This window comes from Oxyura jamaicensis, chromosome 3 (genome assembly GCF_011077185.1).
Source record: "Oxyura jamaicensis isolate SHBP4307 breed ruddy duck chromosome 3, BPBGC_Ojam_1.0, whole genome shotgun sequence".
NCBI classification, from domain to species: Eukaryota; Metazoa; Chordata; class Aves; order Anseriformes; family Anatidae; genus Oxyura; species Oxyura jamaicensis.
Window position 1 is genome coordinate 4,023,567 of NC_048895.1, and position 18,403 is coordinate 4,041,969.

Here is an 18,403-nt window from a genome sequence, read left to right on the forward strand (position 1 = left end):
GGCCGTTGACCGCCCCGTCGTCGATGCGGTCGGACTCACCGGCCACCGAGTCTTCATCGCAAGTGTCCCTGTGCACCTCGGCCTCAGAGAGGTGACCCCGTTTGTGCTTCTCCCCCAGCACCTGGTGAAAGGCCTCGCTGAAGTGCTGCATGGAGCTGAGGACCATACCTTGCATGACATCTGGCATCGACCGGCTCTCCTCGCCGGCCCTGGAGTTGTTCTCATGGTGGCGGGCCGCCTCCAGGTTCATCCCAAAGCCGTAGTCCGGCCTCTCATTCTCATTCAAGTCCTCCTCCTCTTCCTCCTCCTCCTCCTCCTCTTCCTCCTCCTCCTCCTCCTCCTCCTCGTCCCCGTTCTCGGGGATCATGTTGGGGTCATTCTCACTCTTGAACTTGGCCACCACCGACTTGAGGGCACTGCTGGCGCTGCCGACTAGGTCGCTGGTGCCTGGTTCGGGGGAGCTGGCAGTGGAGAGCCCATCATCTGACTTCACCGTCATGGGGGATGACTTGTGCATGTGCGTCTTCATGTGGCGCTTCAGCTTGCTGGCCTGCGTGCAGGCGTGGTCGCAGAGGTTGCACTTGTAGGGCTTCTCCCCGGTGTGGCTCCGGCGGTGGACCACCAAGTTGCTCTGGAACTTGAAGGTCTTCCCGCAGAACTCGCACGACTTGGACTTCATGGGCGGCTGGGAAGGAGGAGGAGCGGACTGCAGAGGAGGAAGGGGCGGCGTGGCCAGGAACGGGGGCTTGCTGCCGGGCTGGAAGGGCTGCAGCAGCCTTTGCATAGGGCTGGGCCGGCTCGGGGACAAGGGCGGGCTGGAGGTGTTGCCGGCCAGCTCCCGCAGCCGCCGGGAGAAATCCATAGCGGGCGGCTCCATCGCCATGGGGTTCAGTCGCAGCACCCTGTCGAAGGCACTAGGGTGATGGGTGGCCAGAGCCATTTCTTCCGCACCCAGGCGCTCTATGCGATGCGGATCCAAATGGTGCCTCGGGGGAGGGCTAAAGAGGGGCGGCGTGGGTGGGAATCGCCCTTCTCCCAGCCCCGATGCCTCTCTCGAGACCGAGCTGGGTATTCTGAGCAGGTTAAAGGGGTTATTGTCTGCAATGTGAATCCCATGGAGAGGTGGCTGGGAAGGGCACTCTGCACCTAGTCCTGATGGGATACCAACCCGTGGCGTCAGGGGGCTGCCGTGCTCGCTTTCTAGGTAGATCCGTAAGCCGTGCGTGTTCTGTGCGTGCTGCAAGAGGAACCAGGCGCTGTTGAAAGGCTGTTTACAAGTCGTGCACGTGTAGCTGCTGGGCTCGTCTTTACCTGCAAAACAACACAACAGCAGCGTAAATGTTTAATCGCCCACCGGTGGCTGAGAGCTCGCCTCCACGCCTAAGCTCTCCTTCTGCTTAAGGCTACGGCCGAAGGGGCAAAGGGACGCGTGCGGGGCTGGGGGAGGCTCTGCTCCGCTCCCCTCCCCAGGTGTGAAACCGAAGTCAGAAAGGAACGGGGAGAGAGAGAGGGAGCGAGAACGGCGCGGAAAGAGGCAGCCCAGGCGGGGAAAGGGCTGGAGCGCGGCCAGGGAGCCTGGCCGGCCGCCCCGCCGCAGCCGCCGCGTCTCTCGCACGCTGAAAAGAGGCTGGGGACGGTGAATGGCGCTTTGGCAAGGAGCGAGCGAACTCTGTTTTGTGATAATTTATTTTGGGAGATAACACGGACGTTATAAAAGAGCAACTGACTAATAAATAACCAAACAAAAAGCCGGCTAATAATGGCAGCCCCCTCCGATGCACAGCAAAACAACAGAAATGAATAACTTTCCGAGGGCCGTATGCACGGGAATAGTGGGGAGCACGGCGAAGGTGAGTGCGTTTTTCTGTCGATTCCAGCAATTCTGTGTGTTAGTCACTTCCATCCCCGTATGCTTTTTTTTTGCTAAATGCCAGTAACCTGCAACTAGAGCTAAGCGAGTACAGAAATTAATTTCCAGTCCTGGCTAGCAGTTCTGTAGAGTTGCTATTCTGGTGATTAAAAATAATAATAATAATAATAATAAACCACTCCTGAGGTTTGCTGAATAATAAAAATATCTTCCCAAGCAAGCTGCGCCCAAGGGGGTGCCCTGGCTCCCGACAAACCTCCGTAGGTAGGTCTCTGCGTAAGATGACATGCAAGTTCGCCAAATTAGGTTTTGCATAATTGCCCAATACAAAGAAAAGGAAAATGTTAAAAAAAAAAAAAAAAAAGGCAGGTTTGGAAAGAAAACATTATTTTATCCGCAACCGTCTTGTTTTCTATCTCACTTGAGAGGAGAAGAAGAAAAGCTTCATCTGGGTGTTTTCGTTATACAATGAGCTGAATAACGATTTGGGAATATGACAGGCAGGCAGCCCGCAGCGCTGGCTATAGCGACCCATCGTAGCCTCCCTCACTGCCTCCCGGTTCTTCTATTATTATACATTTGGCCTGACAATCTGAATTGAGTGAGTAAAAAGCGACTCAACCGTCTATAGCAGGCGTTTAACACTTTAGTCGCTTTAAAAGCTCTTGGAATAATATTTAACGTCTCGTCCTTCGACTGAAGCCAGCGTTTGAATAAAATGCATTGCGGCGCTCGCTATGTGCCAGGCATGGGAGTGCAGATAAATACTTAAATCTGTTGAAATTAGAGCAAAATTCAATTGGGCTTTCACATTCCTCTGCTCATTTGTGAGCTCGGAAAGAATCTTAAATGTGAAAATTTCATCTTGCTTTGCCATAATGAAGTGGAAGTTTTTAACAACATGCTACAAGCCGCGCGCCGGGGCTGCGGTGTGCTAACAAAGTAATGCTACCTCGCTTCTCTATTTTATGTATTAGGTCAGAGAAAATAGCATTTTATCTTATAATGAGGATACAACATACAGTGCTCACTATTGCATTTTAGTATTCCCATCAACTAGATATTCTAGATCACAAGGGCAGCTAGTGTAATCATAATGTCAATGAGAAGGGCTGTTACGACTGAGACTAAAGATTACATGGAAAAAGCTGCTTTGAAACTGGTAATTATTACCAGTCCACTAATAGCAAATGATGCATTACAGTTTCACCATATAATCTGTATTTCACTCAGCTCCTGCCAGTACAGCCTTATTATATTACAGTGCTCACAAATTCTAAATTCCTAAACTACAGTCATCAATAAATGTGTTACTTGCCATAATTTGCAAAATTACTTTGTTCATAACATCTTCGACCGTTATAAAGACTAGAATTGATTTCCTGCATGGCAAAATTAGGGCTACATTGATTTAGTGGAGTGTAACATGTAATATTATTCTTCATTTGCTTTCCTGAAAAACAAGTTTTGAATTCACCGTCCGTGTTTGGTAATCAGGATAATAATTTAAATACAATATGTTTATGCACAAAACTTCCCTACTCTTAAGTGACCTACCATCTTCAAGGGAGCAACGTAAAACCAGGCGATAAAATGAAGCAGCGAAATGGTTAAAATCCACCACCTATCTGCCTCCACCTCCTGCTCTGAGGAGACGCAATTTCTAATTTGTCTATTAGTGCTTGATTAATTACGAAGGCTATTGACTGACCATATCACCACCTAGAGATACGTTCCAGTCTAATGCAGCCTTGCCAAACGGTAAGAATTACGGCAATCATCCGCTCATTACCAGCAAGGAGTGATGGGGGCATCGAAGCAGGGTGTTGAGGCGCTTCGCCTTCCCTTCACCCCATCCCACCGCCCCTCGTCCTTCGCTGGGCCACGCTCCTGGAGATGGCCGCTTCCCCGGGGACATCCGCAGAAGGGCTGGCGGGGGGCAGAGGCATAGCTGCGCCTCGAAGCTCCATCTTCAGGAAAACACGGCATCTCCCAGCTGGTTTGCGCTTCCCTCTCCCTTCTGTGGATTAAGCCAAGATGGGCAGCCCGAGCCGTCCCAACAAACCCAACAGCTCGGGGTGATCCTGGCCTCCTGCCCGGCTGTCGTGCCCACAAGGTCCTGGTGGACCTCGCCAAGTGCTGGCTGCAGGCCCGGCTGTTAGTGGACCCGAAGACTGCGGATCTGATGGTTTCTTCTAGCTATGGGCCAGCCTCCACGCTCACACACACTTCCCCACTAAGGACTACAGAAAATCGAGGCATTCCTGTGGGCGAGTTGCGGACCCCAAAGGCAGAGAGGAAAGGAAGCAGCAGGCTGCTTTTGGAAAGCACAACAGTGGGATCGAGTAGTCCTGTGCTAGCAAAGGACAGAGCTGCAGAGGGTCCCACCAGGCCCGTTTCATGCCTTGCCTCATCTTCCACCGGGGCAACGCAATGGGACGTGTTAGCCTAAGCAGCATTGTAATGCCATTAGGGATTTCAACCAGTTTCCAAGAGACTCACGGGAATCTCCCAAATCTAGATGCAAAGAGGGTCACCAGCACCCCTGCCCATATCCTCAGCTGCTTTGCACTTGAGGACTTTAAGGTCCATAGGGACTATCCGCTGCCATCCCCTGACCGTTTCTGCGCTAGGTGGCTCGAAGTCCTGCACTGATCCCCACAAGGTCTTTGGGTACAGCGTAACCTCCTCCAGCCCCGCCAGCCGCCTTCAGGAGAAGCATAGAATCCCAAAGACAGCTGCTCAAACCAGATCAGAGCCATTCAAACCAGATCAGAAGACAAGGAGAGGCTGAGCACCCACTGGTGGTTCCCACCACTCGCCACACTCAGCTGCAACTCTCTGGCATCTGAATTTCTCTGGCCCCAGCTCCTATCCCTTCCCTCTCTGTTTGGATATTTTGGTGATATAGAGAAGCCCCTCGGTACACAATGCACCCCCCACATACCCGGGATGCACCCAGTAACCAAGGCACATTTCAAAATGAATTTCTCCAAAAGAAAGAGCTTGAGCCCTTTCCTATCGCTCCTCGAATTCTGAAATTTGAGTCATTTTCATGGCTTTCCCTTAGCTCCACACAAGCACAGTCTTGCAAATACAAGGGTTCACTCGAGGCCCAGCCTCGCGCTCCTCACACCAGCACCATGCTGCAAGGAGCCACCTCTATGCTAACACTCCCCGGGAGCTGCCTCCTCCCGGGGTCCCACACCCCGGCCCCCATTCCCTGTTGGTGGCCAGGTCATATCCAGAAGCACCCAACAGACCCAGCCCGGCAGTCCTGCCAGAGCACCCCACAACCCCACTGCTAATTACCCATACACTCAGCTTCGCTTTACCCACGGCACTCGTCAGCCGCCGTTACGCACCCGTTTCCACCTCCACAACACAATGCTCACCGCCGCTGTGATTCATGCCGGTGCCTGCTGACCTTTCCCTCTCAACAAGGCTTCTCCAGCAAAGCCCTGGCTTCCCAAATCTGCTGGCGGGCTCCTAATCCACGCGCTGCCCGCGCCATCCGTATGCTCATTTTCCCCCTGCACCATGTCACGCAGAACAGAGTCGAATGCTTTACAAAGTCTATTTCATCTGCATTTATCAACCAAACTTGTCATCTTGAAGAATGAAATCAGGTTTATTTGACAAGATCTATATTCCATAAATCTAAGTTGAGTGGCATGAATTATATTTCTAGCCTTTAATTCTTTATCAATTGAATCTTATGCCAGCTCTTCAATTATTTTGTCCCGAACAGATAGGCAAGGTGTTGCTAATGCTCGCCCGGTTACCCCAGCCACCTATTGACACTATTTTCCCCGTCCGTAAGCTTTATTAAGAACAAGCATCACTTGCCAACATTTGGGGATACTTGGGGGTACGTTGTCAGGGCCTTTTAATTGAAAAATATTCATCTCCGTTGGACCTCGTATAAAATCCTCCTTGTCTGCAAATGAGCTGGAAAAAACACCATCACCCGCCTATTGATACAGAAACGTAACATTGCGTCTTTCCGTCTCTTCAGCAAAAATATTGGCCAAAGCACTGCTACCTTGATGCTTCTTTCACTTAAAAACAGCCATGAGCAATACCTAGGAGCTCTAGGATTTCCAGGACCCTGCAAAGCTCTTTCATCCTCCCAGCACAGGCTTTCCTTGGTGGCTTAGGCTCCCCGTATCAGGTCTCTACTCATTGTGATTTCTCACTGCGACTGATTGCTATCTATTTCCCATTTTTTAAGTTGTCATTTATCCATATTTTTTTAAAAATATCTGGTTGCTGTTCTCATCTCACCACTGAATAGGGTGAGGTGGCATTTTGGCCAAGGTTGCCCACACCTCCCTGGCCTGCTCAAAATAAAAACAGCCTACAATGACCATTCACATTCTCCTGCGTACATTTTTCCTCCCAGTCAACTTTACTGACAATTTTCTTCAGATGTGGGGAACTGCCCCCCCGGGGGCAGGGCAGGGCTGCGGTGCAGCCCCATTCCCCCTTCTCCTTGCACTTGTGTTGGGGTCGAGGATCCAGCTCAAGGCGCTTTGTGGGCTCGCACAAAACCCTCAGAAGGGGAGGTGATGCCTTGATGCCGTGCACAAATCCTGCACCAAAAAATCCCTTTGGTTAACCCCGGGGGAATTGCATGGGGAAGCCCCGTAGCAAATACAAAGCGTAGGGCCAATACTAACTCTGACAGGTCTCACACACTGAACATTCATCCACGACTACAGATTTATTCCCTTTGGCACCCCAGCCAGCAAACGGCCAGTGACCCCACACCACTCTTCGCTGGGGCACCACGTAGTGCCTCCGGAGTATCAGCTACTGGCTCAAAAAACCTTTCAGAACAGCTCTTACTTGCCATGCCCCCCCCGAGAAGTAATTTAAGCAGGAACACGCGAGCAACAGATTTAGCTTCTGATCTGAAAAAATGTTAACAAATGACTGGAATGGATATTGGCATTTGAGTGCCTTTAAGGGCAGTTGGCACAATGACTCAATAAAACATGAAGAGATGCCTGCTATCAGCATTAAGGGGCTTTTCTAAATTAAAATAAATAAATAAATAAATAAAGCCAGTCTTTCTTCTCTGTGCTCACAGACCAACACAGCAAACTCTGTGCTTCGCACGGATGTGCGCAGCCAAGCAAGGCGACACCCTGGGCACGAGGCAGAGCCCCACGGCCACAGCACCAGCAGCGACGCCAGACGAGGAGCTGGGGAAGGGACCAGCTGGGAGGAGAAGCTGTCAGCTAGATGCCACTGCTGGGAGGGAGAAAAAAAAAATCTGGAGCAAGGCATCCAAGTTCAGCCATTGCCAAGTGAGTAATGGAATAATCTGCATTCGCGTGCCAATGTGCTTTGGAAGAGCTTCCTCCGTTTCTCAAAAGTCAGGGCTGGATCCAGAAAAGCTGCTCTCCGGACACACGGGTGGGTTAGGGAAGAGGAAAGCCGAAACGATGCAGGCAGCATCCTCCTGATGCGACTGCAGAGCCCAGGCACGGAAGAGGCCTGCGTGCCACAGGAGAAGGAGCTAACCATGAACACCACCGGTGTCTCACCTGGGGCATCCCGCTGGCTGTGCGGGGACACCCCAGTTTTCCCAGTGCTTTCCCAGTGCAGCAATCAACGTCGAGGGATATCCCATGGGCGACCCGTGCCTGCCGAGCACGTAGCCGGTGCCTTGTGCCATCAAACTGCAGAGAGCTAACGGCGACTGGAGCACCTGCAGCAAGCACCTCCCTCTCTTCTGCTTGCCACGAAAAAATTACTGGAGACAGCCTGAGCCAAACCCAGGGACTTCTTTATTCTGCTTTAATGTCAACCGATTGCTTGATTTTTGGACCGATAAATTTGGAGTTGTTATGGTATTTAAAGGGGGGAAGAAAAAACGGAGTTAATTGTTACCACTTGTACTTGACTCAGTTCTCCTCCATCTGGCCTGTCAAATCTCTCCTCTTTTTTCTTTTTCTTTTTTTTTTTTTTTTTTCGTTTTTGGAAATCCGTACTGTTGAAATTCCTTCAACCGAAAAGCAGCGCCGTGGAGCCGTTGGGACACAGGAAGCTCAGCAGGGCCGGGAGATAAGTGGGTCCACTCCCGGCTGCAGCAGCCCACTTCTCCCTTTAGCAAGAAATATCGCTGGCTCGTGACTCACCTTTTCCTGGTAGGCAGCAGCATCAGTACGAGTGGGAAACGAACCGGCCAAACGGATTTTTCCTCATTGCACTAATCCTTCCTCGCGGTCCTCCAGGTTGCGAAAGGCACGGTATTAACCTGGTCCATCATTAACGGGTTATAAGTAGCTGTTAGCGCTGCTATTATCAGCATCGCCGCTGCTGTTGTCATAATAATTAGAATACTGCTAATAAATAATAGCAGTGGCTGCATTTATGTACTAGAGGGTACTTTCTTTTCTTCTGTTTATCACTTCCAGTGCTGTCTGCGTGGTGTTCAAGGAAAGCCGGGGCTGCTTCACTCCTTTAGCTCAGCGGCTTTAGGCCAAAGCCACTCTCCCAGTTTCAGAAGTGAAGCCAGCTAGATGGGCCTGATTAATAAACCTGCATACAAAGGGACAATGTCCCCAAACTCCCCGGAAAACGGCATGGCGGTGTCTGTGAACTGAGAAGCATTGTTACTGTTGGGCGTTTAATAAAAGAAGTTCTGCAAATGAAGCCTGAGCTGTTGATGGCCAGGGCTGATGTCAGGTCCTGGAACCGGCGAGGTGTGAAAATGTCCGAAATCTAAACCATGCTTTGCTTTGTGGGATCCGCAGTGGCCCCACTTGTCCTGTCCCAGCCTTCCTGTCATATCTCCTTATCACTTTGTACTAAATGTATAGTAGTAATTACTGAAAAAAAAATCTTAAAATTATGTTTTCTTCCTGAAAAGATTATTTTTCCATTCCAAGCTTCCAAAAATCATTTTACTGAAATTGGCTAAATACTTTCTAGACCAAGTCTCAACAACGCCATTGTTTCGCTGCACATCCTTCTAAGAGCCACACCAAAACGCCAGTGACATTACCCAAACTTAAAAAAGCCACAGCAATAATGAAACCAAAGCTACAGCCACCCTCACCTTGCCATTCAGACAGTTAGAATTCAGGGCAGGACCTCCAGCAACTAATCTTTTTTCCCAAAAGCCGAATTTTCAGCAGGCACCTATTGCTATTTAAAGCCACCCCCCAGCATCCCCACCAGGATGGGCAGAGGAAACCAGGCGCCATCGCCCACGGCGCACTCGAAGCCTGAAGCCCCGGGAAGTGGCAGCAGGAGTGACATGGCCCTGCGGGAGGGATGAGGTGAGGAGCAGACAGGCGTGCTCCTCACAGCAGCAGATGCCTTGCTGCAGCCTCATCCTGGGAGGAAGGCAGGAGCTGCACAGCTGCCCCTTGCAGGACAAGCACAGACTTCATGGATGACATTTTTGGTTGGGGTCCCCAGTCTTTGCTGTATTTACTCATCCTTCTCACGAGAACCCAGCCCGTAACACCTATTTTCCCCCCAGAAGTGCTATTTCCAAGTGACAAAGCCCATCATTTACCGGGGCCGGGAGGCACAGGGTGCTGCGCCCATGGGAGCATGGCGCTGCTGCCTGGTGTACCCGCCTGACCTCCGCGTCTGTCACCATTTTTGAGGCGATTACAATTTGGCCACCAAAAAAACCTGCTTCAAGCTCCAACTTGGCAAGTAAGCGATCAGGCTGCAACCGATTTTGTGCTTTTTTAAAACTTCAGGGGGGTGGAAATCTGTCACGTCTCCATTAACCAGGAGCAGAAGAAAACTGCAGTAAAACAACGCTGGGCTTGAAATCCAGCTCTGAATGAAATTGTAAAAGCAAGCCCTCAAGCGGGTAGGATCTGATGGCACACACGTACGCACTCCGTACACTACAGCGACGGAGAAATCTGGATGGTGCAGGAAACAGATCCAACCTCAGTGCAGCCCAGGGGGCTGCACGGCTTCCAGCACGGGCGGTGACACCTGAGCAGAGCACTGCGGGGAGCTGCCAGCCCTGCAAGGGGCCCTCCTCCCCGATACCATCTCTCTTGTCTAAACACACCATGAGCGAAGCAGCCACCATCCCCAGCCTTTCCCTCCCTGCCTCTCCTGAGCCACCCCATCCCAACCCCGGAGCTTTTCTGGGGCAAATGTGGATTTTGAGTGGACTTTCAAAGAGGAGAGGCATGGTCAGCATCTTGCCTGCTGAAGCTGCTCCTCGGGACACGCCAGGAAGGTCTGCCCGGCCAGTGACCCACCAAGGAAGAGACCCACCTGAGCCCTGACCGCTGCAGGCATCAAAGCCCTTTCAAAGCCCAGCCTGGCTGGCAGGCAAACAATGCCTCGTTCCAACGGTCCGCAATTACGCATTTCCCCAATGGCTGCCGGGGACAACCGGGTTAATAATCCACTCTTTAAATACAGGGTAATTATAGAGCTGCAGAGAGGCTCCAAATTATTTTATTCACTTTCATACACCTACATGATGAGTTGTTTCCTTTCCTACTTTGCGTTGGCTCCTTTTTCCTCTTCTTGTCTTCTTCCCTTCCGACAGCCCTATGACTAAACCTGAATAAAAGGCAGAGCACGCTTCAAAAAGTTCCTTTAAAACAAAACAAAACAAAACAAAACAAAAAAAGCCCAACAAATACAAGAAAGACCAAGCTGAAACGCTGCTGCAGGTCACTCCCAGCAGTGCCCGGAGCATCGAGGCAGAAGGCACCAGCACTGCCACCGAGGCACTGCTCCACCATCAGACCTCATCATCACCTCTGTCTTTGTTGTATTTTTGCTGCATTTCAGATGTTAAAATCTTCTGGTTCTCTATCTGGCCAAGGGATGGCTTTGGGGATGTCACTTCCAGGGGGACCCCACAGATGGGGACAAGCACCAGGAGATGTGCAAGCCGAGGAGGCACCGCAACAACCAAATCTGTTTTTTCTCAGCGAGTGCAAAATGTTCACTGGGAGCAACGCTGCCCTGCTCACTTACTTTTCACACCGGGTTTGCTGCATGGACAGGGCTTGTAGTTCAGATTCAGGGAAGGGAAAGCGAAGACCCGGGACTGTTCCCCTTGAGAGCCCTCTTGCACCTTTTCCTTCCCCAAATGGATCCTCTTTGACCCTCCCCGGCGACCAGCCTTCCCCTTTGGCTCCCTTTCCTCTCACTTCCACATTAATGGTATTTAGCCAGCAGCAAACCACCCTGACAAAGTGGGTCAGGGGAACCGCAGGTCCCCCAGAACAACCCCTCTGGCTGCAAATCACCGGATCCAAAGGCAAAGGTTTATTCTGTCCCTGAGCAAGTTCAATGTCACCATGGAGTTGCAAGCACAGCAAGTGCTGAACCAGACCCCACCACATTTCGCTTTATAACTTGCACAAGCGACTGTTGGTAGAATTAATAAAATTTTTCTCTGCTTTGCAAATAGGACCAAAAGGTGTCGTAAAGTTGTCTGGTCTCCTCCGGTTTATTCCGTCTCCTCTCCATAGTCAAGATATCCTTGAAGTTGAAAATGATATAATACTCAGAATATCTGGAGCTGGAGGATGCAAGACTTGCAAGGATTGCTACAGCTTTATTGCATTCCCAGGGCACGGAGAGTATTTACCATACATACATCACGTCAAGGAATGCAAAAAGGGCATATGAAAATTTGGGGATGCAAGCTCCGGAGTTTAAATTCACAGAAAGGAAGATAAAGAGTGGTTTTTCTTATTTATAGATTTGCAGATGAAATCCAACAAAAACAGCCCTCCCCCCCCAAAACCCTCCTTTATGTCAGTAAGGCTGATTCAATTTCCCAGCTTGCAAGGTCTCCTCTATGCGAGTATTACCCGACCCCAATAACACACACTCTTCCAAGGTTAAGATCTGTTTCCTTACAATAATGCAGAAAGCTGTTGTTTCAGTTGCGGCGGCAGGATTCAGCTTTGAAGGACAGGTTAGTACCACACTACATTTAACTGGATTCAGTTCATCTGATTATACAGTGCCTTGCTTTCTGGAATATGTAATCATCTCTTTCTGATGACATTTTAAATATCCAACTAGACAAATAATTGCGGCAATAATTGATAGCTGAGTCAAGCTGGAAGATTATTGATTGGCACAGTACCCACTGAAACAAATGTTCATCTTTCAAACATTACAGTGAGGATGCTTAAATCTAACTTTTGCTGATAAATGATAAAAATTTGATTTACTGATAAAACCACTGGAAGAGAATATGCACTTCAGGATTTGATTACTTTGTGAAATTTTTAGAAGAAAAATTAGGCATCGGGATTTATATTCCATTTCACGTGAATAATTGCCAAGCTAGGGATAAGGAGTTGAACATAAACACGTGCAGAGAAGTCTTCAAGAGTTGCCGATTAACTCTCTGCCTTCCTGAATGCCATTTACCCGGTGCCAATTGCTGCTTACGCTGGGCTGATCCCGCTGTCTCCCCAAGCACGGCCTGGATGGCTCTCGGTGCTGGTGGTGGGGTTTGCATCGAGCGGGGAAGCTCCCTCGCAACTTTCTGGGCAGCTCTGAGCAGCCCGAAGCAGGCAGTCTAAACTCTTACCCTGCAGACGGAGCCAAAATGAGGTTTTGGTCTCATTTGCTGTGGTGTAAGTGAGGAGTGGTGTCACCAAAACCTGCGGCATCGCGTCAGCGTAACAGCAGCACAGGCAAACAATGAGCTGCCAGGCTAAGGGAGAGGAGCCACAGCAAGGCAAGGGCCTGAAATTAAAGAAAAGAGCCCGAATATTTGAGGAGGGAACAGCGCAGACAAATTTCAGGGTAGGAGATGAAAAACGCACTGCAATGTTTTGACTCCGAGCCATCAGGAGCTGACTGAGTCTCCCGACGGCTGCTAAAAACCAGGCGCTCGTTAGACCCAGCAATCAGCTGAGCCCTGACACGGCATATGAGGGGGCTCGTCGAGCGGCCGCGCTCTGATTTACAGACCCTCAGTTAATTAGGAAGCCCTGAGATCCTCTGCCCATGCGGGTCACTCTCGGCAGTGCTCGGTGGTGTCCGGCCTGGGGAGCGCAATCCCCCCAGCCCCGGCAGGAAGCTGTGAGTGAGGCTGCTGTGCTCGCACGGCGCGCTTCCTCAGCTGAAACAAAACGCTGATGAAATCTGCATCGCCTGACGCTATAAATAGCTCCAGTTTCAATTTACTCATTTTCTTTTCCCCCTGCCGACTGGATGGCACATCCAGCCCGGGACATCGGGGCAGCCGTTGCTCCAAGCCTGTGGCAGCACAAAGCTCCTAAGACAGGGAAGTGCTTTGCAGACAGTGAACTGCTCGTCTCGAAACCCCAGTCCCGATCCCACAGCAGGCTGGGAGCACTCCGCATCCCTATTTATGGTATTTCTTTCCATCTCCCCAACCCTTGATGCACGTGAGCGCGTGCCTGCAGGCGCTTGCTGCCTGGATAGTAAAGGCAGGCAATGTGCAGAACGACGAATCCAGAGGGCAATTTTGTCCATTGCCACCAGAACTTGCTAACGTGGGGAAGACGGGCGAGGAAAAACGGGCAGCACTTGCCCTGTAGTGCCAGGTGGAGAGCCAGCAGCCACGGAGCTGAGTAGAAGCCACTAACGCATTACGCAGGAAAAATACTAGTTGGTACGAGCTGTGTGGGTGTGATGGATGGAGCAAACCTGAGATGCCACCAGCCAGAGAGGCTGTCCCCACGACAAGGCTTCGGAAACACTCACCAGCAATAGCTGCTGTCAGCCTTTGCATGGGGTTCCAGAAAGACTCCTTTTTTGGGGACATCTCACAGCATTTCCCAATGTGACCAAGTAAGTGGGTGAGCAGGGCCACGGCCGTTTCTTCAAATTACTCTCCAACAAAGTGCAGGAAGAATGCAAATTAGAAGAAAATCTTTTTTTTTTTTCTTTTTTCCTTTTTCATATGCAAGCACCAAATAAAATGAGAAAGCTCTGTTTGGAACCACGCGACAAACACTGCAAGTCCCGGTGACAACCCAAAGGCAAAATGACAGCCCCACAGTCACACAGGGAGCCAGCAGCAGACACTAGAAAATTAACTCTCAGAAACAGTCTAGCATTGGCAGGGAAATGAATGAGATGATCTAAGAGATATTTTCCACCCCTAATAGGATTTGATGATGATTTTGCATAGGCTTTTGTGCTAGCCTGGCTTTTGATAAAGGCATGGTGTCTCTTTTCAACCTGCATGCGAGTGCAAGATTAATAAGTTGCAAACTTGGCCCACCTCTGCTATAAATGGTTCCTGTGCATATAAGGGGGGAAAAGGCCAAGCTACGACTGATAAAAAACACAGTTAACTGAGTCCGGCTAGTGTTTTTACACTCAAATCTTCAGTTATTAAGATATTCAGAATGAAGACAAAACCTCTCCTCCAGCACCCAAAGTACTGGTTTAGAAGCCAGCGGGGGCAGTGACGTACGGAGCGTGTTCAGCTCAGGAGCTCTACCCCAGCAGATCCCCATCCTTGCCCAAAACCCCGTGGAGGAGCAGGGCTGGAAGCATCATGCCCACTAACTCTTAAACAAATACAGGCAGCAAGAGGTGACTGTTCCCCAGTGCAGAAGGGGCAGAGCCCTTGCAGATGGGGAAGGCGCTCGTTTGGGAAGGTCGGGCTCGGAGAGGTTGCCCACTCGTGGTCTGATCGGTGGAGGGTGACAGCAGAGGACCAGCCTCTAAGGATGAACGAAGATCGTGTTGTTGGTAGGGAACATGATGAGAACAAGAGTTCTGAAGTGTATCAGATGGACTGTAAAGAAGCCCATCTTTTTGCAAGATAAGCATTTTGTTAGAGGAAAATGTAATTAAATGTTTTAACTGCCAGCACTTAGATACCAGTAACAGATAGCAGCAACAACAACAAAACTAACCTAGACTGATTAAGTGAATAATCTCCGGCATACCCTGCATGGCCATACGATGACACCGCCTTCTTGGGCTGAACACCCCCAGCCATGCCAGAAGTCAAGCAAAAAGACGCATCGCCACGGTGCACGCTTGGCCACTGCCTCGGGTATGGTGTTTTGGCCAAAGGGAGCCTTTCACATCGATTGCTGGCGGTGTCTGCTCTGCAGCCAGGTCCAGGGGGTGCCCCTGGTGGGGCCCAGGGCCGCGGGGCTGCACGCAGAGATAACGAGGTGGCAGCTCCTGTCCCACAGCTCCCCGCCATCGCCGTCTCTGCCAAGCTGACGACCCGTGCCACCAGAGCAAACGGGCTGCCGCTTCCCGCTCCTCGGGCTTGGGAGGGCTCCGCAGCTCCGGAGGTAAATGGCAGAAGTTTTAAGGCTCCCATTTTCCCATCTGCAGCTACATCTCGCCTTGCTTTTGAAAAACCACAGCCGGCCATTTGTGGTTGGAGTGGAAGAAATTGGCCTCACGTCATTTTTTAGTAATAACACAATAAAAGAGCAATAATGTTAATAACAATTAACACCGAGACGCTGCACTTAATTGCACGTCGAGTCCACAGGGCTCAGCACGCTTTGCAAATGACCATTACTGTCACAAAAAGGGAGCTGGATGCCGCCGCAAAGGGCAGCAGCTCCATAAAGGAGGCAAATTCACCTGAGCCATCGCTTCAGCCGCATGTTTTACCCCGTCTGGGGCAGGGAGGGAGATGGCTGGAGACAGGGAACGTCTGAAATTGCCAGCGGGTTCACCTCGCCGCTTCTCCGATGCCCTTGGCAATCCAGTTAAGATTTGACAGCATTTAAAGATGACAGTGCTGGAGGTAATGGGACAATGCCATAACAGGATTACAGGAAATGTGAAAGAAAGGACACACGTACGTAATGTCATTAAAGTAATGTCATCTATGAACAGCTTTTGCTTCCATTTCTGCTGACAAAGAAGTCACTATCACTTACACAATTCCTTTTAAGCTCCGTTATTGCCCTAAATAGTTTACTTCTCCCTGGGAGAACCCCTTACCCACGCCTGTACAAACACTTCTGCCAACTTTCTGGCCAGGACCCGCGGTCCAAGGCAGAGCTGCCAAGGGGCCAGGAGCAGGAGCGGGGCATCATCCCCAAGCTGACCGCAGCACCCTTCCCTTCCCTGCCTCACCCCTGCCCGGCGGCCCTTGCCATCAGTATTCCCCCTCGGTCCCGCCACAGCTGCCCCCTCAGCCGCCAGCACAGCCTTCTCCTTGTCCCCCGCCAGAAGTGCTGCTGCGTGTCAAGCGACTGGCCGCGAACAAAAGCGTGTTTGACCAACACTTGTTCCCAAAACAAAACCCCGGCTGGAGGAGGAAGTCCCATGAAGGAGGGGGAGCCGGGGCTGTGACGATTTCGGAGCCCCGGGACGCGCGTTCCTGCCAGACAATGGTGTCTGGCCTCCCCATTCACATCCCCACCGAAAATCAACGCCATGTTTATCACGGAGGCTAATGAGTGGAAGGGATGCCGTTAAATAGAGCCCGGGAGCTGCCCGTGCTGCTCCAAGGCCCAGGGCGGACGGTAGGTGCCACTTGCTGGGGACAAGCCCAGCGCCAGCCCCGGTGGGAACAGTCCCACTCCTCAAAACAAGGCACTGGTGTGGATTTTTTTATTAGAAAATAAAAGTCCAGAGGGTGAAAAAGCCCTCTCTGAAGTGGGGAGGTTACTTTGCTATGAACAGAAGCCTCCAAACGACTTGGGGAGGTGTATCTGGAGCTGAAGTTACTGCTGGGAAATACAGGGGCGAGTTGATTCCTTCTGCTTTGGATGGCTAAAGGTAATGGGCACGGAAATTCAGGGGGTGGTTGTGCTACCCCTTCTCGGTGATATTTACCCATCTTCTCTTTTTTTCTGAGCGAAAACACTTCTTTTGAACTTGCCAGCCTCGCCTTAGATGACTCTTCTTCCTGAGCCTGGTGCAAGTAACTGTTATGTACAAGAGGAGCCTCTGCCCCCGTCTATCTGCGAGACATTGGCATGTGAAGCCGGCGATTAGAGGAAACACCCTGCTCGGACAGCCGGCCCCCACCCTCGATAAGTACAGTTGAAAACCACAGGGGTTACATATTCCAGCTCGCGCGCTGCGTGTGAGCCCGCCAATCTTATCCGTTAATAACCAGACGTGCAAATCTTCATCGCATTGAGCAACGTGACATCTGCCCGTTTAGGCAACGCGTCTAACAACAGCTGGGTTTGCGACAGGGCGGCCGGCCGGGAGGTAGCTGGTCACGGGGAAGCAGGCAGCCAATGTTGTGTTTTTAGGGTATTTTAGCACCAGGACGGCAGTGGCCATCACACAGACTTCTGGCCCTTTGATTCACAGCTCCATCACATCAAAATTCACTCCCCGAAGCAGGGGAAACCACAAGTCATGGCACGGGTGGGATGTGGACACCAGCGGAAGGTCCTGCTGTCGCGGTGGCCACGCGAGAGGGGACCTCAAGTTTCTGCTCTCCTGTTTCCCCCAGCAAAAGCCAAAGGCTCATTTCCCGGCCAGCACGGTAGCCTGGATCCCCTGCTGCCAGACACAGCACCTCTGGCTTCCGTTCAAATACAAAATGCTTCTCTCCTTCTGGAAAAGCATCGGCACTATTTCCTTCTATGGGTTTACTGCAGGCTTCCCGCGGGCTTTGGTGGGAGCAGGACCGTACTGTCTGGCTGGCTGGCTGGCCGGGCATACATTACTAATGGATCACACTCGCAATAAACACAGATACATTAAAATTCCTCGCAAAGCCGTAATACTTGGCCCTCCAACAGCACTTTCCAGATGGCAACAAACCAAGCCCTGCAGAGCCGTCCCCAAGGAGGTGCACGTCACCGGCCCCCTTCAGCAGGTAGGGATGGAGAAATTGGGCAGACCAGCTCAGCTCCTTCTCCCTGGGCCGGCCCATGCTCAAGCACCGGGTGAGAAAAAGAAAAGCTCTTGCTAGGATTAAAGGCTATTTTCTAAGGTTTATTCACCGTCTCAGCACCAAGGCTGCTCGGGGTTATTTAGCCAAGTGCTGGAGTGGGGAGCACATCGCCAGCCTGGCTGGGAAGCACAAAACACCGCAAACTCCTTGGTGTCAGACCCACATCACCATTTCATGTCGGGCACAGCACGAAGGCTCCATGCTTCGTCTTCAAGGGAGGAAGAAACTGAGTTACTGACTCTAGAGCTTTCTAGGTTTTTCGTTTGGCCTAAGTGCGTGTTTGGAGGCCTATTTCTATATATTTTGTTTCTGCCCTGCAGAAGCGCTTAGGCACATACGCAGATAGCAGAGCCGGCGCCAAACCACACGAGTAGGATGTAGATTTCGGCACTTTTCACCCAGCACCAGCGCTGCAGAGCCATGCTGGGGGCAGAGCACGGGTCCCTTTGGGAGGACTTGTTCCTTTGGCTTCCTCCAGTTCTGCTGCTGGCTGAGCTCCCGGCCCTGCAGAGGCCCCGAGGCAGACAGACGTGGAGGACGCTGAGATCCGGGCGGCTGAGAGGATCCGTCCCCTTGCAGCACTTCCTGGGACACTGCACACACCTGCAAGCCCCGCTCACCACAGCGGACGGATCAGACCCGCGTGGGCTCCCACCAGCCGCGGGGAGCAAACGCAG

The 18,403-nt window shown here is 51.3% G+C and overlaps 1 protein-coding gene across 1 annotated transcript in view; it reads right to left on the bottom strand.

Moving 5' to 3' along the window:
* Nucleotides 1–18,403, bottom strand: part of BCL11A (BAF chromatin remodeling complex subunit BCL11A) — a 65,101-nt gene that overhangs the window by 4,024 nt on the left and 42,674 nt on the right. The window contains 1 exon segment of the mRNA XM_035322449.1: nt 1–1,311. This exon segment is cut by the window's left edge and continues 4,024 nt beyond it. Coding sequence (XP_035178340.1) covers nt 1–1,311 — 1,311 coding nt within the window.